The following is a 25,113-nucleotide window of genomic DNA, read 5'->3' as shown; positions in this document are numbered from 1 at the left end:
TGTTTTCCTCTAATTCATTCTGTGCATTGCAAACAGAATATTTAACTCAATTCTTATTTAAATTTACCAACATTTACAGTTTCTTTGCTCAGTGTTGCTTCTTGAATCTCATACTTTCCATCTGGGTTAAATTTTCCTTTCTTCCTTTTTTAAACCATCTTAATCATTTTATGTGTGAAGTTCAGTAATGTTATATGTACTCATGTTGCTGTGCAACAGATCTCTGGAACTCTTTCATCTTGCAAAACTGAAACCTTGTACCCATTTCTCCCTCCCCTCTGCCCCTGGTGACACCACTGTACCTTCTGTTACCACGAATTCGACTGCTTTAGATACCTTATGTCAGTGGAATCATACAGCATCTGTCTTTATGTGACTGGCTTAGTTTAAGGCCTTCAGGATTCATCCAGATTGTAGTTATCCATCAGAACTTTATTCTTTTTTGAGAGGTCAGGTAATATTCATTGTGTGTATGAATGTATATATCAAATTCTGTTCATTCATTCATCCACTGATGGACATGTGGATTGCTTTCACCTCTTGACTATTGTAAATAGTGCTTCTGTGAACATGGGTATTCCAAATTTTCTTCTTCTGGAAACACAACCTTCTGTAGTATTTCCACTGGGGAACTGCCAGGGGTAAACTCTTTTCATTCTCTTTGGCCTAACAGTGCTTTCATTTGAGCCTCAATCTTGAATTGTTATTTAGTTGGCTTAAGAACACTTGGTTGAGGGATACCTGGAGGGCTCAGAAGTTGAACGGCTGCCTTTGGCACAGAGCGTGATCCCGGAGTCCTGGGATTGAGTCCCATGTCAGGCTTCCTACATGCAGCCTGCTTCTCCCTCTGCCTAGTCTCTGCCCCTCTCTCTGTGTGTGCCTCTTGTGAATAAATAAAATCTTTAAAAAAATTATTTTATTTATTTGAGAGAGACAGAACACACACAAGTGTAGGGGGGTGGCAGAGGGAGAGGCAGGATCCCTGCTGAGCTGGAAGCCCTACATGGTGCTCCATCCCAGGACCCTAGGATCATGACCTGAGCCCAAGGTAGACACTTAACTGACTGAGCCACCCAGGCACCCCTTTCTTTCAGAACTTTAAAGATATTATTTAACTGCCTTCTCCTATCTAGTGGGTCTATAAGTCATTTCTGTTGACCACATAATTAAGCATCTGCTTTTGGCTCAGGTCATGATCCAGTGTCCTGGGATTGAGCTTGCATCAGCCTCCCTCTCCCTCTGCCCCACCCCACCCCCAAGCTCGTGTGCTCTCTCTGTCAAATAAATAAATAAAACCTTTAAAAAGAAACTTTTATTTTACGACCTCCAGAACTGTGAGAGAACATATTTGTGTTGTTGTAAGCCACTAAATCTGTGGCAATTTGTTACAGCAGCCATCGGAAACCAGCATAATGCCTGTTCTTGATTTTTGCCCAATTGTTTTATTGGATTCCTTTTCTTTTATTTTTAAGATTTTATTTATTTATTCATGAGACACACACACACACACAGGGAGAGAGAGAGAGAGAGAGAGAGAGAGAGAGAGAGAGAAAGAAACACAGGCAGAGGGAGGAGCAGGCTCCATGTAGGGAGCCTGACATGGGACTCGATTCTGGGTCTCCAGGATCACACCCTGGACTGAAGGCAGCACTAAACTGCTGAGCCACCGGGGCTGCCTGCTTTCCTTTTTCTTAAGGATTTGTAGGAGACTTTTCTATTTTGTATATGTTATTTTTTAGTCAGTTCTATATTTTGCAAATATCTTCTCCCAGGTAGTGATTTGATTTTTCACTCTTATCATGGAGGCTTTAGATAAAAAATATTCTTTACACAGTCAAATCTTCCAATTCTTTTCTTTGATAGTATGTCCTTTTTGTCTACGGATATCCTTCCCTCTCCGGATATGATAGTTTTGATATGTAGAATTTTTATCATTCAGCTTAAAATATTTTTTAATTTTCCATCATTATTTTGTCTGAATTGCATGGAATGTTTAGAAGTATGTTTTTAAAGTTCTAAATGTATGGGAAGTTTCTTCTTATCGTCTTTATGTTAATTGCATCATGGTCTGAAAGAACATAATTTCTGTAGTTCCAGCCCTTTAATATTGTTACTCTATGATCTAACATGGGCTCAGTGTTCTTATGTACTCCATATGTATGCTTGAAAATAATGCTTTCCTTTGATTACTGAAACAGTGTCATCTATAAGATCACTAAATTAGTCTTATATTTCACCCTATGTCTAATACTATCCAATATGGTAACCATCGCCACATGGGGCTATTGAACATCTGAAATGTGGCTGGGACAACTGAGGAAAGGGATTTTTATTATTTTTTTAATATTTTATTTATTTATTCTTGAGAAACACAGAGAGAGAGAGAGAGACAGAGACAGAGACACAGGCAGAGAGAGAAACAGGCTCCACGCAGGAAGCCCGATGCAGGACTCGATCCCGGGACTTCAGGATCACACCCAGGGCCGAAGGCAGGTGCTAAACCACTGAGCCACCCAGGGATCCCTGAGGAAAGGGATTTTTAAATTCATCTAAGTACAATTAATTTTTATTTAAATTTAAAAACTGAAACCCAATTAAGTTTTTTTTCTGTTAAATACAACTTTTTTTGTTTGTTTGTTTGTTTAAATATTTATTTATTTGAGAGGGAAAGAAAGAGACAGAGAGAGCATGGGGAGGGGCAGATGGAGAAAAAGAAATCTAAAGCAAACTCTTCCCTGAGTGGAGCCTGACATGAGACTTGATTTCACAACTCCGAGGCCATGACCTGAGCTGCAATCAAGAATCAGGCACCTAGCTAACTGAGCCACCCAGGCATCCTGACAATTTTGCTATTTCGGTAGGACAACATGGTCTTTAACCTTGCATTGCATAAGATATTATTGTTACATTGTAGTGCAAGTGTCAAGCATGTGCACTGTTCCTGATAATTCACGTAAACTTCTTACTGATCTGGTCAGTGCCAATAGATTGATTTCAGTTCAATTATTTAATTTCCTACCTACCAATGTAACATTACAATGTATTTATTAAATATCTTATGCAGACACCATGAGATACAGTGATACCTATGTAAATTATAGCGGTAATTAAATTGAAGTGCTTTCTTATTTTAATTATAACAAATTATTTACTAGTTTTTTTGTTTGTTTGTTTGTTTTTTACTAGTTTTTTAAGAAATTAAATAGAGAGGTGTTTGGCTGTCTCAGTCAGTGGAATGTGCAACTCTTGAGCTTGAGGTTGTGAGTTTGAGACCCAGTTTGGGTGTAAGGATTACTTAAAAATAAAATCAATTGGGCAGCCTGGGTGGCTCGGTGGTTTAGCACCGCCTTTGGCCCAGGGCATGATCCTAGGGGCCCAGGATCGAGTCCCATGTCAGGCTCCCTGCATGGAGCCTGCTTCTCCCTCTGCCTGTGTCTCTCTGCCTTTCTCTGTCTCTCATGAATAAGTAAATAAAATCTTAAAAAAATAAAATCATTAAAATAGGAAATATTTTTAAATTTAAAATAAAGCACCCTACTGATGCAAAATCAAATGGATATAAAGAATCTAAAAAAAAAAAAAAAAAAAAAAAGAATCTAGCTAGCATTGTACCTAATTATAGAGAACATACTGATGGTTACCACAGGGAAAAAGGTGAGTGGAAGGGAGATATAGGTCATAGGGATGAAGGAGCACACTTGTCTGTTGGGATGGGCACCAGATGTTGTATGGAAGTGTTGGATCACTGTATTGTACACCTGAAACTAACATAACACTGTATGTTAATTAACTGGAATTTAAATAAAAGCAAAAAAAAGTAAAAACTAGCACTGTGACTGGAAAAGAAAAGGGGAAAAAGATATATCTCGGTTTCACAAGGATCAGCAGCTGGAATTCGCTGAGGCAGAGCAAAATTAAAAAGCTGTTTGTTTTTCTAATAAATTAAGGCAATATAGTTGACTATAGTAAGAAACACTTTCAGTAAATAGTGAATTTGATAAGAAATTTCCTCATGATGGGGTGCCTGGGTGCCTCAGTTGGTTAAGCATCTGCCTTCAGCTCAGTCTTAATCCCAGAGTCAGGGATGGAGCCCTGCATGAGGCTCCCTGCTCAGTGGTAAGTCTGCTTCTCCCTCTGCCCCTCATACCACTTATGCTCTCTCTCTCTCTTTCTCTCCCTTCTCTCTCTCTCTCTCTCTCTCAAATAAATAAATAAAATCTTTTTTTTTTTTTTTAAGAAAGAAAAAAACAAGAGATTTCCTCATGGGGCACCTGGGTGGTGCAGTCAGTTAAGCATCGGACTCTTAGTTTCAGTTCAGGTCATGATCCCAGGGTGGAGAGGTTGAGCCCCACATGGGGCTCTGAGCTCAGTGGGGAGTCTACTTGTCCCTCCCCCTCGATCTTCCTACCCCACACATCCACACACTCTCCCTCTCTCTCTCTCTCTCTCTCTCTCTCAAATAAATCTTAAAAAGAAAAAAAAAAAGAAATTTCCTTGAAGTAGTGAAAGAAGTATCAACAAATTAGCCACCTAAAATCAGAATTACATGTTCAACAAAAGCTTTAAACCATTTGTAATGTGATCTGCACCTGTAACTTTGGCCAGCTATAAAATAGCTTGAATTCTTGTACATGCACACTTTTTTTTTTTTTGGAAACCACTTTTAGATGGAGAGATGATAAAATAAATTATTTCAAATATAGGAATTTCATTACAAAATTATGAAGAAAAGACTAAAAACACTGTATTTTACCAAAACAATGAAAGTTCAGTAAGCCACCACACAATTACCCAGAGAATTCAAGACCTTTCCAATAATCCCAAAGATGAATTGAACCAAAATTAAAAAATTATAAGAACTTTTCTTCAGCCTCAGATGAATCATGTGATAAGAGATACTGCCCAGGGATCCCTGGGTGGCGCAGCGGTTTAGAGCCTGCCTTTGCCCCAGGGCGCGATCCTGGAGACCCCAGATCGAATCCCACGTCGGGCTCCCTGAATGGAGCCTGCTTCTCCCTCTGCCTATGTCTCTGTCTCTCTCTCTCTCTCTGTGTGTGTGACCTATCATAAATAAATAAATAAATAAATAAATAAATAAATAAAAAAGAGATACTGCCCAATTAATATTTTGAGTACATTTTGTCTCAGTATACTTCCAAACTCATAAATAAATGTTGTCAATTCATGGCCTAAAAAAAATCCTACTTTTAGCATAGATATTTTGTAATCTTTTACAACTATCAAAGAAGAACTTCAGCTAGAAGTTTTATTTTTTTATGATATTTACTGTAGGCTTTATTTTTATTTATTTCTTTACATTTTTTAATTTAAATTCAATTTGTCAACATATAGTATAACACCCAGTGCTCATCCCATCAAATGGTCTCCTCAGTGCCCATCACCCAGTTACCCCATCACCTCCCCTTCCTCAAGGAGCGCTTTGTTTTCAGCTAGAAATTTTTAAAAATATTTTCTATCACGATGGACAGTTCTCTAGATGTTTTCATTCTGCTTTGTTCCACCATATGAAGTATATTGAAAACATTTATGTTCAGTTCTGAAGTAGACTCTAAGAAAATCATGAATATGGTTGATAAATTAATTGAATATATATATGCAAATACTGTAAGTCATCACTCGTTTGTAGAACTGCTGAAAGAAATAGAATGAATTGGGACACCTGGGTGGCTCAGAGGTTGAGCATCTGCCTTAGGCTCAGGGTGTGATCCCGGGGTTCTGGGATCAAGTCCCAAGTCAGGCTCCCTGCGAGGAACCTGCTTCTGCCTCTGCCTATGTCTCTTGCCTTCTCTGTGTCTTTCATGAATAAGTAAGTAAAATCTTTAAAAAAATAGAATGAATTTAATGGTCTTGTGCTCTTTGCTAATGCTTATTGGTTGAGCCATGGAAGAAGAGTTTTGCAAATATTTACCATATCGACGATGCCAATGTGAGATTTTATTGAAACAAAAGAAATGTTTGCCAAATGTTTAATAATCAAAGACCAAAAAAAATGGCAATGTGAATCATGTTTCCCCACATTTCATACCACAGAATTTATTTAAATTTAATTAATTAACATATAATGTGTTATTGGTTTCAGAGGCAAAGGTCAGGGATTCACCAGTTGCATATAACACCCAGTGCTCATCACATCCTTGTGCTCCCCTTAATGCCCATCACCAAGTTACCCCATCCCCCAACCCTCAGTCCCGCGTCCCCTCCCCCACCCCTCACTCCTTCCACAAGTCCCTCGAGTCCCTCTGTCTCCCTCGCTGATTTCCCATTTGATTTTTAAGCTGTTGCTCACACTTGAGCTCACTGCAGCAGCAACAGGAAGTGGCTATGAAAATCATTACAGTAAAATATGTACTTACAGGTAATTTCATGCAGTTAGGATTTATTACTGCATCTTTACATCTGTTTACATTTCTCTTGACTGCAAATGGCACCATGTACAGTCTGTAACTATGTGCATAAGTTTTGATAAATTTTAATATTTTTAAATAAGATTTATCAGGGCACCTGGCTGGCTCACTGGATGGAGCATGTGACTCTTGATCTCAGCATTGTGATTTCAAGTTCCATGTTGGGTATAGAGATTACTTAAAAATAAAATCTTTTAAAAAATAATAAAAAATAAAAAGATTTGTGCATTTTTATGGTCATAAATGATAAAATAGATTGCATCTACATATATGACATACCTTTAACTTAATTTTTTCAATATTTCTAGGCTACATGATTCATCTGTGACTCTTTTCAAAGTGTTACAAATCTTCCCCCCAATTTTTCCAATTTATTGAAAGAAATCTGCATATAAGTGGACCCATGCAGTTCAAATTCAAACAACATGGGTTTGAAGGGTCAACCATAATAGCTTTACTCCGTTGGTAAGGAATCTATGTGGAATTCAGCTGCATGCTAAGCTTATACATTCTTATTATACATTCTGAAACATTGGAAATGACTACCAGATGGGTCTGGAGAGCCAGCAACAATTAGATGTACTGGGAAAGGGAGCTGGACCAGGGCTCCACTTATTGCCAAACCGCCATATGCATTATGATGGAGTGTCCTCAGCTTGTCAGTGCCAAGTCAAATCATGTATCCAACCATCCCCAAAAGATTTTGGTATCCCCCTTCCCTGTTATGTGGCTTTTTTGAGTAAATGGCTGTAGATTACAATGGGAAAGAACTCAAGGAATCACTACTACATACACCTGACATGGTGTTGCAGACTCCTTCCACATGGAGATCCAACTGCATCTTCAATCGATAGACTCTCAGTCTACCGTACTTAAAACTAACAGTGCTCAGAACTAACTCAGTTCAGAAACCTGTCGAGGGCCTTTGGATTTACATGAAGGTGGCTTTTCTTGATTTCTTTTGATTGTACTTACTACAGAATATCCAACTGTTGGCTGTCCACCTATCTTTTTTATAACAACTTTATTGAGATATGAATCACATTTAAGTCTCCAATTCATTGAGGTATAATGTATTCAAAATATTGTGCATCACCACTATGTAATCTTAGAAAATTCCATCACAGCGAAAGAAACCCTGTACCCACTGATCATAACTCCTCATCTCCCATCCCTCACCCCTGTCCCAGGGCAACCATTAACCTACTGTCCATCTCTACAGATTTCCTATTCTAGGTTTTTCAACATAAATGGAATTATATAATATGTGGCCTTTTGTGATTAACCTATTTCACTTAGCATAGTGTTTTCAAGGTTCAACCAGGATGTAATATGTATTGGGATTTCATTCCTTTTTATTGCTAACTAATATTCTATTTCATGGATGTACCATTTTTATTTATTCATTCATCAGTTAATGGACATTTTGGTTGTGCTCCTTTTTGAATAATGCCACAATATGTATGTACAAGCTTTCATGTGGACACATGTCTCCATATTTATAAAGTCTATGTTCAACTTTTTGGAGAATTGCCAGTGTGTTTCCAAAAATGGTGGCAACATTTGACATTCCCAGTGGCAATGTAGATGGTTTCACTTTCTCCGTATACTTGCCAGCACTTTTTCCCCCAACTATTAAGGTATAATTGGCATATAATGTTGTATAACGTTAAGGTATACAACATAATGACTTAATACACATATATATTACAGAATGTTTACCACAATAAGGTTATTTAACACATCCTTCACCTCACACAATTACCATTTTTGTTGTTGATGTTATGGCAAGAACATTAAAGTCCTCCTCACAGCAACTTTCAAGTATACAATCCTGTTAACTGTGGTCACTTACTTACCTTACAACTGATAGTACCCTTTGACCAACATCTCCCCGTATCCCTCACCCCTCAGCCCCTGGCAGCCATCATTCCACTCTCTGTTTCTATGAGTTCAATGTTTTAGATTCCACATATTTGTAAGAGATGAAGTATTTGTCTTTTCCAGTCTGGCTCATTTCACTTGGCAAAGTGAAATCCGTGAAATCAAGTGAAATCAAAGTTCATCCGTGCTGTCGCAAATGGCAGAATGTCCTTTTTTATGACTGAATAATATTCCAGTGTGTGTGTGTGTGTGTGTGTGTGTGTGTGTATGACATCTCCTTTATTCATTCATCCATAGATGGACACTTGTATCTATACCGTGGCTGTTGTAAATAACGTTGCAGTGAACATGGGAATGCAGATACCTCTTTGAGATTCTGATTTCATTTTTTTTTTGGATATATACCCAAATGTGAAATTGCTAGATAATAATGTACTTCTATTTTTCATATTTTTAGAAAGACCACACTTTTTTTCATAGTGGCTGTACCAATTCAAATTCCCACCAAGGGTTCTCTTTCTCCACATCCAAATTAACATTTTTATCCCTTGTCTTTTTCATAAGAGCCATTCTAACAGATGTGAGGTGATATCTCATTGTGGTTTTTATGAGTACTTCCCTGATGATTTGTAATAATGAGCACCTTTTGATATATTTGTTGGCCATTTGTATATCTTTTCTGGAAAGAAATATCTGTTCAAGTCCTCTGCATATTGTAAAGTTTATCTTTTTTTTTTTTTTTTTTTTTTAGTAATCTCTACACCCAACATGGGGCTTGAACTCATGACCCTGAGATCAAGAATCACATGCTCTTCTGACTGAACGAGCCAGGTACCTCCCTCTGCACAGTTTTAAATTGCATTTGGGGGTGTTTTGCCAGTAAGTTATAGGAGTTCCTTACATATTTTGGATATTAACCCATTGTCAGATAGAGTTGGCAAATATTTTCTCCCATTCCCTAGATTACCTTTTCATCTTGATGATTGTTTCTTTTGCTGTGTAGAAACGTTTTAATGTTCCCACTTATTTATTTTGCTTTTGTTGCTTATGCTTTTGGCATCACATCCAAAAAAATCATTGCCAAGATAAATGTCAATGAGATTTTTCCCTATATTTTGTCCTGGGAGTTCTATAGTTTCAGGTCTTTTTTAAAAGATGTTATTTATTTATTCATGAGAGACACACAGAGATTGGCAGAGACATAGACAGAGGGAAAAACAGGCTCCTCGCAGGGAGCCTGATGCAGGCAGAACTCGATCCTGGGATTGAGATCACACCCTGAGCCAAAGGCAGATGCTCAACCACGGAGCCACCCAGGCATCCCTTTAATGCCAGTTCTATACTCTTCATTACTATAAGCTTTGTAATATAACTTGAAATTAGGAAGTGTGAGGCCTGGAGCTTTGTTCTTTCTCAAGATTGCTTTGACTCTTTGGGATCTTTTGTGGTTCCATAGAAATTACACTTTGTTTTTCCTATTTCTATGAAAAATGAGGTTAGAATTTTGCATTGAATTCCTAAATGCTGTTGGGGATTGCATTGAATCTATACGTGGATTTTAGTATGGGCATTTTAGCAATATTAACTCTCCCAATCCATGAACAATCCATTGGGTATATTTCCAATTATTTCAATTATTCATGTCTTCAGTTTCATTTATCAAAGTCTTATAGTTTCTGATACAGAGATCTTTCAGTTCCTTGGTTAAATTTATTCATAAGGATCTTATTGTTTTTATGCTATTATATGTTTTTATGCTATATTATATTATTTTATTCATAAGGATCTTATTGTTTTTATGCTATTGTTTTATGCTATTTTATGCTATTATAATAGTTTTTATGCTATTATGCTATTGTTTTTATGCTATTATATTATTATATGCTATTTTTATGCTATTATTAAATTGAATCATTGCTTTTTCATCTAGTTTATTGTTGGTATAGAAACACAACTGATTTTTGTATGTTGATTTTGTATACTGTAACTTTACCGAGCTTGTTTATTAATTCTAACAGGTTTTGGGTGGAGTTGTTAGGCTTTTCTATACACAAGATCATGTCATTGGCAAACAGAAACAGTTTTACTTCTTTTTGTAAGATTTTATTTATTTATCCATGAAATACACAGAGAGTGAGGCAGAGACATAGGCAGAGGGAGAAGCAGGCTGCTCGAAGGGAGCCCAATGCAGGACTCAATCCCCTGATGGGATCACGCCTGAGCCAAAGACAAGACACTCAACTGCTGAGCCACCCAGGCATCCCAAAACAGTTTTGCTTCCACCTTTCCCATTTGGATGCCCTTTATTTCTTTTTCTTGCCTAACTGGTCTAACTAGGATTTCCACTACTGTGCTGAATAGGACTGCTGGTATGGCCTCTTCTTTTTGTTCCCAGTCATAAAGAGAAAGTATTCAACCCTATCACCGTTGAGTATGATGTTAGCTATGGGTTTATCATATATAGCATTTGTTATGTTGAGATGTGTTCCTTCTATATTCAATTTGTTGAGAGTTTTTGTCATGAAAGAATACTGAATTTTATCAAATGCTTTTTCTGTAACTATTGAGATGACTATGTAACTATATGATTTTTGTCTTTCATTCTATTAATATGATTGTATCACATGTATTGATTTGCATATATTGCACCAACCTTGCATCCCAGGGATAAATCCTACTTGGTCATGGTATATAATCCTTTTAATTTGCTATTGAGGGACGTCTGGGTGGCTCAGCGGTTGAGTGCCTGCCTTTGGCTCAGGGTGTGATCCTGGGTTCCTGTGATCGAGTCCCACATTGGGCTCCCTGCATGGAGCCCGCTTCTCCCTCTGCCTGTGTCTCTGCCTCTCCCTATGTCTCTCATGAATAAATAAATAAAATCTTTTTTAAAAAAAAACTGCTGTTGAATTTGGTTTGCTAGTATTTTGTTGAGAATTTTTGCATATATATTCATCAGGGATATTGGTCTATAGTTTTTTAAATATTTTATTTATTTATTCATAAGAGACACAGTGAGAGGGGCAGAGACACAGGACTTGACCCCGGACCCTCAGATCATGACCTGAACCAAAGGCAGATGCTCAAACACTGAGCCACCCAGGTTCCCTATAGTTTTCTTTCCTTGTAATATCCTTATTACAAGGTTTTGATATGAAGGTAATGCTGACCTTATAAAATGAGTTTGGAAGTATTTCCTCCTTTTCTTTTTTAGAAGAGTTTGAGGAGAACTGGCATTAATTTTTTTTATTTTTGCTAGAATTCACCCATGAAGCCATCTGGTCCTGGGCTTTATTATTGGAGTTTTTTGGCTACTGATTCAATCTCCTTACTTATCATTGGTCTGTCCAGATTTTCTATTCATGATTCAGACTTGGTAGGTTGTACGTTTCTAGGAATTTACCCATTTCTCCTAGGTTGTCCAATTTGTTGATGTATAATTATTCATAATAGTCTCTTAAGCTTCTTTGTATTTTTGTGGTATCAGTTGTAATATCTCCTCTTTCATTTGTAATTTTATTTGAATCTTCCCTCTTTTTTTCTTGGTAAGCCTAGCTAAAGGTTTGTTAATTTGGTTTATCTTTTTAAAAAAACATAGCTCTTAGTTTCATTGATCTTTTCTATTGTGTTTCTGGTCTCTAGTTTATTTCTGCTCTGGAAGGGGCAGGATAGGAACTAAAGATGGCTTTAGGGTCAGACTCTTCCCCCTCTACCAAACCGCTTCTCAAGGAGGAGCCACGGAGTTAGGTGTCTTTGCTCATGACATGTGATCATCTCCTTGGAAACCAAGAGCTACGATCCCACATTCAGGACTATGCAGATGGTCCAGTCAGAGTGACCAAAGTCCTTGTCTAAATGTCTGAAGTGGGGGTGGAAAGTGGGGAGGTACACAGAACCCAGGGAATAGGGACACTTTTCAAAGTTTGATGAATTTCTCCAGATTCTTCAATGGCTCCATTTATAAATGTCCTCAGTGCCCGGGTCAGTGTGGGTATCAGGGGAGGAGGTTAAGTTTGGTGCTGGGGGTTGGGGAGAGGGGGCTTTTGCCTAGTTATTTCTAAGCTTTTTACAAGACCTTAAAGCACTAAGACAAACTTCTCTTTCACAATAAGTTTCTGAGGATTGGTGCCAGGACGCCTGAGGGTAAAGAGAGCTCTCATCCCACTCCTTTATTCCACCAAACAGTACCCTCTTTGTCTCTCCTCTTCCCACCAAATGAGACCAGCCTCCTCCCACAGCCATATGTTAATGACATGTGCCAAGACCTGGAGCAGCAGGATGCAGGGATCACCCAAGAGTAAGGAGGAGAAAGAAGTATAGAGGCCTGGCATTTCTGTATCCACCACGAGGGGAAGAGAAGCCTTTCTTCTCTCTCTCCCTTTCTTCTTTTCCACAGCTGGATTTATCTATCTGGTTTTGAGGAGAGTGAGAGATTACTAGGGTTGATAACAAGTGTTAAGGAGGGGTCAGCAGAAAGAAAGTGTCAGAAGAAGAAAGAAGACATCTGCCCAGAGAATTGAATGCAGCAGCACTGCACCCGGGATACTGCCTGACCTGGAGAGAAGAGAGCTAAGCTAGTCCTGCACCCATCATCACATGAAAATCTGGAGGAAACAAAAATATAAACTAATACTTTCTTAAGATTTAAAATCTATAACATTTACAAATAGTCAACAAATGCATTTCTCACTAGTATGGCAAGAATTTAACTTAGCAGCAAATTTACTCAAAGAACTGGTGATACAGAGGCAGCATCCTGGTTTTATTCCATGATGATTACATCTGGCTTATTACCAGAATTTCTAGAAAATTCTCCTTCCTGAACTTCTTGAACACAAGCTCTTGCCTGTGTAAGCATGCAATCAATCCCTCAAGGCTGACAGGAAGGAAACCCTGGAGACCAGAGACCATGGGCAGCTGTTGATCCCAAAGATCAAGTTTTTCTTTCTTGACTTTCTGCCGCCCCACAGTGGGTCTCACAGTTGACCCATACCTCAAAGTTCTCTCCGCTTGACAGGTCCTTACTCTGTGACTTTCTTTATGCAAGATTTTCCAGATCTAGTGAAGTCTTCCTCAGGTTTTAGGCCACTGCCTACCCCAGTAGTCAGACCCTCTTTCTCCACGATAATAAAGGCAGAAAAACCCTCGGGTCCTAGAGCCAAGTGTTGGGGATGGAGGACAGGAGGAAAGCCAAGTTCATAAGACAAGGAATGACATGTTTGAAAGACACCATGGACTATTCCAAGGACAGAGAATGCCAGTAGACTGAGTGCTGTGCTGTTTCCACAAGCTGAAGGGGCAATCTCTAATAGGCATGAAAACAGGAGTTAGCAGGAAATATCAGAGCCCCAGTGATCAACAAAAGATACAAGTAGAAATATGCAGACACTCTGCACTCCCTACCCCATAGTGCCTCTGCTTTCTTCCTACCCTATCATATTCCCATTCTCACTTTCAGGCCTCAGCTTTCACACAGGAGGTGGTATCAGAATCAGCTCTTATCCAAGTTCGACTGACCATACCCCTACCCATGTGAAGCTGATCCCACTTTATAAAGCATCCGACTCGGGATGCCTGGGTGGCTCAGCAGTTAAACGTCTGCCTTCGGCTAAGGGCATAATCCCAGAGTCCCGGGATCAAGCCCAACATCCGGCTTCCTGCATGGAGCCTGCTTTTCTCTCTGCCTCTGTGTGTGTGTGTGTGTGTGTGTGTGTGTGTGTGTGTGACGAAAAAATAAATAAAATCTTTAAAAGAAAGAAAGAAAGCATCCAACTGACCTATGGCCAGTGCTGATGCGTGGAAAATGAGCCAACTTTGGGGTCATTCTGACCATGGTTCACATGGTGGCTCTGCTAGTCACTAGATATTTCATAGTGGCTTAATCAGGTGACTTAATCATCTGGGCAACTTTGCATCAACAACTCCTCTCATGATTATTGTGAGAATTCCATATTTAAAAACTAGCCTGTGTAAGCTGCCTGTGGATAAGGGATGGTGTGTCTCTTGATCCACCCTGTTCCCTCATTTCCAAGGACATTGCTCAGCATTTAGAACTTTCTCAGCAAACACAGTCCAGAGTTCATAGTCCATTTGGGGTTTTCACTGAATGTTTTCCTTTCCATTGCTGTTACAGCCACATGAAACCCTAAGAAATCCTCCAGGCCATTTTACATAAGAGGAAACAGAATCAGAATACATAATTTCTGTGGATCATACAGACGGCAAGATGCAAAACAAGACAAGGGGCTGGTTCCTCAGACCCCATAAATTGTTGATACCAAGGCATAAAATTAGGGGCAAAGAGTGGGATTAGAGAACAAAATGCCCCAAGAGCTGCAGAGAATCTCCAGAAGGATGAATTAGAAAAAGAGCCTGGACCATGTCTCCTAAGTAGGAATGATCAAGACACAAGGACTGGGAAGGACGTTGGCTGGAATAGAATAGTTGTGTTCAGAAGTCATTAGTAACAGAGGTGATGTATAAAGAGAGGAAGAGGAAGACACTAGGTGATTATAATTAATGGCATTTATCAAGTAAGTGCTATGTACCAGGTGCCTGTGATCTTATTTAATTCTCATCAAAAACATCTGTGATAAAGCTATTCCTATAATATCCATCTTAGCGATGAGGAAATTGAAGCACTTAATTGGAATTAAGTATGAATTTGCCGAAGATCATAAATTTAGCAGTTGGTGGTGAAGCTGGTGATCAAACCCAGACATACTGTCTGTGAAACCTGGATCATTAACCAAATTTTTTGCCATATTAGGGATTACTATTTTTGAATAATGAGCAGGAGGGAAGAGGCATCCCCAAATAGGGATTATATTGATCCCAGGGAGTGGCTGTTCAGAGAGAAGAGAATCATGGAGCATTAATGAAAATAGGTGAGAGTTATGGGAACATCAAGAATTTGAGGGGGTATAGTAAAAGAATAAAGGAGCAGACATAATCACTCTACAACCATGCAACCAGACAGTTGAACTCTCGAGTGGAAAGAAAAATTGCAAATAATATAATATTTAAAACAATTCTTATTTGGTTTGGAATACCTACTAACGTTCTCGTGCCTCGTTCACCCAATATTCACAAGATTTCCAAAGAAATAAATTCTGTCCAACTGATTCAGGAGAATCTGCAGAACTTATTTCTCTCTCCCAGCCCACGGATAATCTCCCTCTTGTGACAAATAGGAGATTACCTCTAAGACTCAAGAAGCACTCAGCCAACTGGAAATGTCTGACTTGGACCTTACTGAAGTGAGAACATTAGGTGTACAGTCTGCCACAGCTCCAGGAGGTCAGCAGTGAGGGCTGGATCATCCTGTTTGCCCTGCAGTGGTAGACCATCTTTCCCAAAACCACACCAATATATCTATGCAAGAGGGGCCTTCTCTGCTCAACTCCCCTCTACCAAGACTGGAGTACACAGGTGAGTTGATCACCATGGCATATAAAATCCCCTCTGCCAACAGGGTTCCCAATGCAGATGGGAGAGGTGTGGGACCATCCCCTGAGGCAAATGCTTGTCAGAGTTTGAAATTTAACCCTACTTGAACCCATAAATTAACTTGTTACTGTTTCATGCTGATGGCAGACGACAGGAGAGCTCTGAGACATAGACAAAGGGCTGTTGGACACGGTACAGCAAACAGCATGAGCATCGTGGGCCCAGGTTACTCTGAACCCCTAAATCCCAGACAGTAACTCTGAAGGACCCAAGTGGAGGCTATATAGGCAATAGGCTTGTGGTAGAGTCAAGATTAACTCTTAACTTGGGGAATGCATGCTTTTCTAGTGAGCTGTCATGAGTCTGATCTTTTTCCAAAGATCATCTCTTAAGGTTATTCACTGCAAACACTACCCTGAGAAATGGCCCAGGTAAAGATCATACAGGACTTGGCATTCTTGCCATGCCCAGCAAGGATATGCAGGAAGCTTAAACTCAAGGTCCCTATGGCAGATTGCCCTGCCCAACCCTGAGATTATGATCTGAGCCAAAACCAAGAGTTGGATGCTCAACTGACTAAACCACCCAAGCACCCATGGAAATTTATTTTAAACAAAAAAAAATTTGACAAACCCTAAACTACTTTCCAAAGAAATAAATTCTATAGAACTTTTATAGCTTTATAGGACAAAAATCAATAATAAAATTTTTTTATAAAAATAGAGATAGAGATGTGCCATGAACAAAGGAGGAAAAAGGCCAGACCAGTTGGCTGTGTATGGTGGCCCTACATTCAAAGTCTTGCACCTTCTGGGGAATGTTGGGCTGAGTGCTGTAGAGTAAAAACAAAGGGAAAAAAGCAGGGTAGTGTTCTGGAAAAATGCCTCCCACAATGGACAGATTCATCAAATTCAGCAAAAAAATCCCAGCCTCGAGTGCCTTTGGACTCTGTAGCCCTGGACACCAATCAGAAGTGGGAATCACATCCCAGTGAAGTGGCTGAGGCCTACCTGGAAGAGGAGTGCTCTGACATGTTCAGAGGGATCACCAACTACCTGGACTAAGTGTTCAGTGCTTCCTATGTTCAATTCAACAGCAATGAGCAAAAGAAAGGCCAAGGAACCCTGAGAAGAGGGGACATAGCAGGATGAAGACCCAGTGGAAGAGAAAGAGGGCTTAGGAGTATGAAATAGTGTTCCTCAGAATCCTACTTAACCCACTAAAAGTATACTCAAAAGCTATGGGTTCAGGATGAGAATAGGGACAGGGAGGGACATTGCGGGCTTACTCCTAAGACTTAAGGCAGGTGCCTAAATTCAGATTCTGTCCTTATTGTGACCTCCCAGGGAGAAACTGGACTGGACAAGTTCCATGGTCCTTTGCTTCTCTCTCCCATTCATAGCTTTTCTCATACTGAATTGGGTGTGCAATATGTGAAAATACTGTCTTTGATATTTAGTCATGGAAGAAAAACCAAATAATTCAGAAGGAAATAATTCAGCCAGTGGTATTTCAAAGCAACTTCCGGCCCCTTGAACAAATCTGAAAACCACATGACAGGAGAAGAATGTCAGATCAATAAGGAAACCCAAAGTCCACAGGAACAGGCTAGGCTAAAGCAGACTGGAATGTGAGACCCCACCCACCTGTGACAGGACAGGTGGGTTAGGGTTGGGCCAGAAGAGGGAACCTCAGAAGACCCCAGTCCTGCCCAGCTGGGAAAGAAGAGGGAGAGGGACACAGAGCCACTTAGACACCCACAGAAACTTCCTGGAGGAATTCAGATTTCAGAGGACAAGATAGCTGGCCAAGAAGAGGTAAAAAGATTGTTCCTGACCACTTGGGCATGAGATGGCTGAGGGGAGGGCCACAGGGGCCTGACAAGGGACATGACTGAAGGTGGGATTGTGCCGTGGACATCACCAGGCATACCAGGGAGTATAAGAGGCCCAGAGGAGCAAACATGGGTCTGTCCACGAGCACCTCCTGCCCGCCCAACAGAGAAGCAGCAACAGATTCTCCTGACGGCAGGACCAAGTTCAAGTGCGCTCTGAGGATATCCTGCCTCAGGAGGACCTCACTGCCACAAACTGTCTCCTTCGAGGCAATTCCTCAGTCACTTTGAAATCTCATATTGCTCTACATTAGGGGACCTCTCTGCAAACAGCCCATCAGCCCCCAAGGACACATGAGAAGGCCTGTGTTTCCATGTAGTTGGCTTCCTCTGTATCCTCCGTGTTTTATTTCATTAAAAACTAGATAATTTTATCTAATTATTGCCTGGGTGGCTCAGTCAGTTGAGCGTCCAACTCTTGGTTTCAGCTCAGGTCATGATCTCAGGGCCAGGAGATGGAGCCCCACGCCAGGCTTGAAGCTTATTGAGGAGTCTGCTTGAGATTCTCCTCTCCTCTCTCTCTGCCCCTCCTCCACTTGCATAAGCTTGTACGCACACAGGCTCTCTCTCAAGAATAAATAGATTTTTTAAAAAAAGAAAGAAAAGAAAGGGAAGGAGGCAGAGATGTGAATGTATTCCATGCAGAACTCCAGTGTGCTGGGTGTGTGTGAGAGAGAGAGAGAGGGTCCCACCCTAGCTGGGGTCTGGCCATTGTAGAGCTTTTCCAGAGGTGGTCTGACCACACTCAAATCCCCCCAGTGAGCCTAGGGTGAGGACGTCATGATAGACTGGGAAGGCAACACACACCCCAGGCATCTGCCACTTCACACCTCCATCCCTCCTCCCTCACCCACTGGCATTCTGTCACCTGGGGGATACACAGAGTCCCAGCCTGAAGATCAGCCATCTTGGCTCTCCATTTGCACACCATCTGTGAACTCACTGAGTACAACGTCCGCCCAGGGTGGCTTGTAAGTCCTCCTCTCTCACTATCAGGGGAGGAACCTGTCCTGCACTCTCATTGGCTATGGGGTCACCTTTCCCAGGCTGGGCTCAAAGCCCAACCATTCCCATAACTACACTTGGCTTTATCTCCAAGTAGTCTGCTCCAAGTTCCACAACACAGGGCAGACCAGTCTGGTTAGACACAATGGACACAATTGTGTCTGTCCTGCTGTCCCTGCTACTCCTTCTGGGTCCTGCAGTCCCTCAAGAGACCCAAGGTGGTAAGTGAGGAAGTCAGGGTGGCTCTGGAGAAGAAGAATGGAGGGGAAGTAATAAATGGGACAAGCAAGTTGGAGAAGGGCCTCTAATGCATCTTGGATTCCCAAATATACTATGGGAATGGGTGTCTAAGGCTGTCACCTAACTCAGCCCATAGCCTTCTAGAAGTATTGAGGGAGTCTCTGGACTCATGCTAAATGAAGCCTTAAAGAATCAGAATCTAGGGATGCCTGCATGGCTCAGTAGTTGAGTGTCTGCCTTCAGCTCAGATCCGGATCCTTGGGTCCTGGAACTGAGTCCCACATCAGGGAACCCAATGAGGGGGCCTACTTCTCCCTCTGCCTATGTTTCTGCCGCTCTCTGTGTGTCTCTCATGAATAAATAAATAAAATCTTAAAAATAACTAAATAGAATCAGAATCTAAAACCCTTAATTTACAAATGAGCAAAGCTGAGACCAGTGAGGTGAAATGACAGGTCAGGGTCACACACCAGGACAGAGCAGGAGCCACACAGATAGAACTTCTTGTTCCTTCTTTTCTTCCAGAGGCAAGGCTGGATGAATCTGTCTGGTTCTCAGAACAAAGAGGGTGCAACCCTAAGGGCCAGATGTGAAGACAAGTTAACTGGAGGGTTGTAGAAGGAAATCTGTCCCTTTCCCCCACTGTCAGACCACAGTTCTACCATTAGCCCTGAAGGCAAGTTAGGGGGAAAGCAGCCAGCTGGAATCTGGGAAGCACTAGAGTCAACACTAGAATAGGGAAATGAGGCTGTTTCTTGGCCACAAATTTCAGTTTGAAGAAATGTAAGCTAAACTGTTTATGTCTGAAATTCATTATATTTACAAACTATGAGAATATGTTTTTTAATATTTATGTATTTATTTATTTATGTATTTATTTATTTATTTATTTATTTATTTATTTAAAAGAGAGAGAGCCCATGTAGGGGGAGCAGCAGGCAGAGGGAGGGGGAGAAGCAGGCTCCCCACTGAGCAGGGAGCCCAACATGGGACTCAATCTCAGGACCCTAGGATTAGGACCTGAGCTAAAGGTAGATGCTTAACTGACTGAACCACCCACACACCCCTATATATTTTATTTTAGAATGTTAATCACATCCTACACCAAAATCTTTATTAGTCAGGGTTCTGCAGAGAACAAGAACAAACAGTATGTATAAACAAGAGACAGAGATTGATTTTAAGAAATTGGTTGGCACAATTGAAATCTGCAGGCTGGAGACCCTGGAGAAGAGTCAGTGTTGCCGTCTTGAGTCCAAAGGCAGTCTGGAGGCAGAATTCCTTCTTCTTTGGGCGACTGGGCTTTTTTCTTCTGACCTTCAACTGATTATATGAGGCCCACCCACTATGAAGGGTAATCTGCTTTACTCTCGGTCTATAGTGTTAAAAGTTCATCACATTTAGAAACTAATTAGCAAGAATAATTTCAGTACTCGAATTAGGAATCTGCCATCTGACCTCCAACATTATAACACTCATGAGTTATATCATGAATTAATTATGGAAATGTCCCCCCTCTCCCAGCCCCTGTCTTATAGCAAAATGCAAGGTACAGCCCTGGGAATTCTGGGATCCAGATCCTGATCTTACCCTGTGTCAATCCATTCTAGGTCATCTCCTGAATTTTCTGATAAATTTTTCCTACACATTCAAATTCTATGTATTAGACTAGGTTATGCTCCAGTAAGAAAGTTTTTAGTGGTTTACCCTAGCAAGTGTTTATTTCTTGATCATATAAACTGAATACAGATAAGGCAACTTTCCTCTCTTCTCTGGGGTGACTGAGTAATCCAGGCTGTTTGCATCTGGGGACTCCTGTTTCCTGTTTCATCCTGAAGTCTCCACAGTCATCACATAAATAAAAGAAAGACAGAACAAACCCATTCATAGGGCCTCAGACTGGAAGAAAGACATTACTCCCACTCACATCCACTTTTGACAGAACTCAATCACATGATTCCAGCCCTACATACAAGGAGGCTGAGAAATATTATCTTCTAATCTGCCAAGAAGAAACAATGGAGTGAAGACACAGAATGGTCTCTGAAGTGCCATCCCCAGAATAGAACTAGGGCCCTTTTCACTTGAGTGATCCTCCAGAGGTATGAGGCTGAGGGCCAGGGAGGACAACACCCAGGAGCCAGGGCCCCCTTCCTGACTCTCTGCTGCCCACGTTGGGTTTCCCTTGCATGGACCGCACACCTCAAAGTCTTCTGCTCCTTTTCAGGGCCTTACTCTCTGAGCTTCTTCTACACTGGGCTATCCAGACCCAGTGATGGCTTCCCCAGCTTCCAGGCCACTGCCTACCTCAATGATCAGGACTTCTTTCACTATGACAGTGAAACCGGGAAAGCCATACCCCGGTACCCATGGAGCCAGATGGAAGGAATAGAGGACTGGGAGAAGGAGAGTAAACTTCAGAAGGCGAGGGAGGACATCTTCATGGTGACCCTGAAGGACATCATGGAATATTATAAGGACAAAGAAGGTCAGTGGACTGCTGGGGTGAAGGGTCTTAGCTCAAGAGGTAGCCCTGCAGGTGTGAGTGGGAAGGGGTCAGCAGGATGGAAATAATCTCCATCCCGAAGGAGGAATGGAGAGCAGAGTAGAAATATGCAGACACTCTGCATCCCCTGACCAGAGTGCATCTGCTCTCCTCCTGCCCCATCACCTCCTCACCCTCACTCCCAGGCCTAAGCTTCCACAGGAAGTGATATTCAAGTCAGCTCTCATCCAGGCATGCGTGATCTCTAAGCTGCACACCCCAATCTCTCTGAGGTTGATCCTACTTTAGAAGGCGTCAGACTCCCCTGACCAGGGATGTTGGGCAGACAGTGAGCTAATCCTGGGGTCAGTCAGACCTGGGTTCACATGGTGGCCCAGCCAGTCCCTAGCTATTTGACAGTGACCATGTTCTTAATTATCTGGTCTGATCGCAAAATTGGAATTGCCAAGAGACTCCATAAAACTTACAAATGTAAATTCCATGAAGGTTAGAACATTGTCTGTCTTGATCACCCATCACCTGGGACAGCCAATAATAACCTGCTCAAATGAAATCTGTTGAATGATGGAGAGAAAATGTCTCACACGAACTGTGGTCCATACTAGCAGGTCAGTAGGGACTGAATTCAAAGCCACACATTGTTAGAGTTACATGGAATCCCGAAGACCCTCCTGTCTGTAAGGAGCAGACTCAGGAAGGCTCATCTGGACTTGCGGTGGGAGGAGTAGGAGGAGCCACAGCACACAGAGCCCTGGGGCTGGCTCTCCTGAGCCATACCACCCACCCTCACCCCTATCCCCGCCCTCTAAATCAGCCACTCACAGGTTGGTGAACTGTTTGATACTAACTCATTATAGGGTATCAAAAGATGGGCAGAAAGGGCACCAGCAGACATTCAATTGGCTGGAATAAAATGTTGCAAGTAATTATGAGTAAAGAGGGTAAAGAGATGAATGGCGGATGTTAGAGAATAATTAACATTTACTGAGCACTTACTAGGTGCCAGGCACAGGTGTTAACACCCATAACGCTCACAACAACCTCTAAAGCAGCACTGTGGGGCAGCCCTGGTGGCTTCAGCCCAGGGCCTGATCCTGGAGACCCAGGATCGAGTCCCACATCAGGCTCCCTGCATGGAGCCTGCTTCTCCCTCTGCCTGTGTCTCTGCCTCTCTGTCTGTCTCTCATGAATAAATAAATAAAATCTTTAAAGCAGCGCTGTGGCCACTGCTGTTTCCAAGATGAGAAGACCCAAGGGCAGAAGGATTAAAGGCTCAAGTCCAAGCCAGGTTCGGTGGAGAGAGATCTGCCTTTGAGCCCAGGTAGCTTGAGATCAGAGCCTGTGCAGAGTGCTAACCAGTACTGGGTAAACTCCAGTTGTGTCCCCTTCCCTGAGGAAGCCAGTTTCCAAGACTTGTTGCTCACTGGGCTGAGGCAGGGGCTTCAGAGATCTGTAGTGAAGATACCAAACCCCAGAAAAGAGGGAAGCAGTGGTCACATCATGCTCACTCTAGTGGTGACATCAGCTCCCCTTAGAACTGAGAAAAAAGGAGAAATTTCATAATTGATATAAAACTCTAAATAATTTCTATTTAACTCAAAGATGGTACTTTGGTGGGGTTGTATCAGGTTCCTAAGAGCTCCCAGTATATCCACAGTTCACTAAAAGACATGATGAGATGATATGGGGGGCGGGGGGGGGGGTGTCTGGGAACACTGTGCATGGTCTGTACTCTCTGACCCGCCCCAGCCAGGAAGGACTCACCTCAGCTCAGATGGGCCTAAAATACCAAACCAAAGCAACTTTCCATCTTGTGCTGTATGTCTGGCTCATAACCCATTTACCAAGATGAAGGGACCACATGCTTAGATTTCTAAAACCTTTCTTCCTGTTGTTTTTGCAAACTGCAGAAGAGTAAAAGTTATTAAAACACAGTCAATGCTGGGCTGACTGATTTCCTGGGGGCCCGGGGAGGGTACAGGGTCTCATACCTTTCAGGGAATGTTTGGCTGTGAGCTCCAGAATAACAAAAACAGTGGAGCATTCTGGAGGTACGCCTATGATGGAAGGAACTTCATCGAGTTCAACAAAGAAATCCCGGCCTGGGTCCCCCAGGACCCAGCAGCTCTGAACACCAAGAAGAAGTGGGAAGCGGAAGAAGTCTATGTGCAGCGGGCCAAGGCTTACCTAGAAGAGGAGTGCCCGGTGATGCTGCAGAGGTACTTAGAATACGGCAAGACCTACCTGGACCGACAAGGTATCCACCTGCTTCCTACATCCTACTCTTCTGCACCCCACTGAGAAAGACGAAGGTGATCTCAAGCTGGGAGCCTGGGGAACATCTCAGGCCAATGCCACAGCAGTGTCTCTATGATGATACCTCTAGGCTGGGCAGTGGAGAGAGGCAGGTGTGTAAAATGCCTGCCTGTGACAGCCTAGTTGTCACAAGTGGAGACTTTGGTTTGGGAAGCAGTGAGAACAAGGGTCCTATGGGACAGAGCAGGGATGGGTCTGATGGATAGAGCCACAGGCAGAACCAAGGCACGGAGCTGAGCCTGGGGGAGGAGGGAGCCCCAAGGCTCACTCAGAAGTTTGGGGAAAAAATATAAAAATGCATAGGGGCATTCACAATTTCTTGTTATCAGATGTTGATACACAGTGGAGGGACAGGGAAAGCCCAGGGGAGGCTCATGGGAACCCTTGGCTTCCCTGATCTTCATAGAAGTTCCCTGGGGAGGCAGATACAGAGCTTGGAGTTCTGTTCATCACTGACACCCAGAAAGTGGGAGGGAAGGGATATGAGCAGGGAGCCATCGAGGGCAGGCCCTCCATATCCATGTTCTGCCCCCACCCACAGAACCCCCCTCCATGTCCATCACCAGCCATGGGACCCCGGAAGGAATTCAGACACTCAAGTGCTGGGTCTCTGGCTTCTACCCACAAGAAATTGATCTGCACTGGATTCAGGCGGATGATACACAGGAGACTAAGTCGGTGGGAGCCCTTCTTCCCAGCGGAAACAACACTTACCAGGCCTGGGTGGTGATGTCAGCTTCCCCTCAGGACTTAGCCTCCTTCTCCTACTCCTGCCTCATGAAGCACAGCAGCCTGGCCCAGCCCCTCACTGTGCTGTGGGACAAGAGGCAGGGAGCAGTGAGGGCGGAAGGCTCTGAGGACACTCAGGTGCAGTAGCCACCCTTCCTGTGAGACCTAAGAAGATGAGCTCTAGAAATTGCTGTTGCATTACCAGTGAGGCCAGGGATCAGGTGGTGGATTCAGAGCTGGAAGACTTGAGTGCCAGCCACTGAATGACTCACTTCCAAACTGCTTTTGGAAGCAACTGCAAAACCCCATCATCTAATCTGTTGAATCAAATCAACAATAATCACCTTGCCTAGCACATAATGTAGAAAGGTATTTTTAAATTGAGATCATATAAAAAATATGAGTAGATGTTCATTCATCCTGTGCTCTGAAGCCTTTGATTCATCTGAAATTCTTGCTATAGACTTGAGGCAACGTTTACAGGGCTTCCTACACTGGGGTGTCCACTGCAGTGTGGCCTGGATCATCTGGTCCCTTGGGCCTTGCTCAGGAGCCCACTATGGATGTCCTTTCTATTATCAGGTCATAGAACCTCTTTAATACAAACCCATGCCTCTTCTGTGCCTCAGTTGCCCAGAGTGGCTCAGTGGTTAAGCGTCTGCCTTCGG

At 42.2% G+C, this 25,113-nt stretch overlaps 2 protein-coding genes across 3 annotated transcripts in view; one reads left to right on the top strand and one right to left on the bottom strand.

The window, feature by feature from the left end:
• Nucleotides 1-25,113, bottom strand: part of GJC3 (gap junction protein gamma 3) — a 45,741-nt gene that overhangs the window by 18,978 nt on the left and 1,650 nt on the right. The gene's annotated exons all lie outside the window — the stretch shown is intronic.
• On the top strand, nucleotides 18,728-24,863 carry AZGP1 (alpha-2-glycoprotein 1, zinc-binding). The gene is made up of 4 exons (XM_041747139.1): nucleotides 18,728-18,875; nucleotides 21,122-21,382; nucleotides 23,382-23,657; nucleotides 24,258-24,863. The coding sequence occupies exons 1-4, from the start codon at nucleotides 18,800-18,802 to the stop codon at nucleotides 24,590-24,592; spliced, it is 948 nt and encodes a 315-aa protein (XP_041603073.1). The 5' UTR covers nucleotides 18,728-18,799; the 3' UTR covers nucleotides 24,593-24,863.

This window comes from Vulpes lagopus, chromosome 3 (assembly GCF_018345385.1).
Source record: "Vulpes lagopus strain Blue_001 chromosome 3, ASM1834538v1, whole genome shotgun sequence".
NCBI classification, from domain to species: domain Eukaryota; kingdom Metazoa; phylum Chordata; class Mammalia; order Carnivora; family Canidae; genus Vulpes; species Vulpes lagopus.
This window is presented reverse-complemented; position numbering and strand designations above follow the sequence as displayed.

Bases quoted from the DNA above. Each gene is read 5' to 3' on its own strand.
- AZGP1 (XM_041747139.1), top strand. From the start codon at position 18,800: ATGGACACAATTGTGTCTGTCCTGCTGTCCCTGCTACTCCTTCTGGGT. The intron at 21,383-23,381 runs GTCAGTGGACTG...GGGAGGGTACAG, and splicing joins ATATTATAAGGACAAAGAAG to GGTCTCATACCTTTCAGGGA. The intron at 23,658-24,257 runs GTATCCACCTGC...CCCCACCCACAG, and splicing joins GACCTACCTGGACCGACAAG to AACCCCCCTCCATGTCCATC.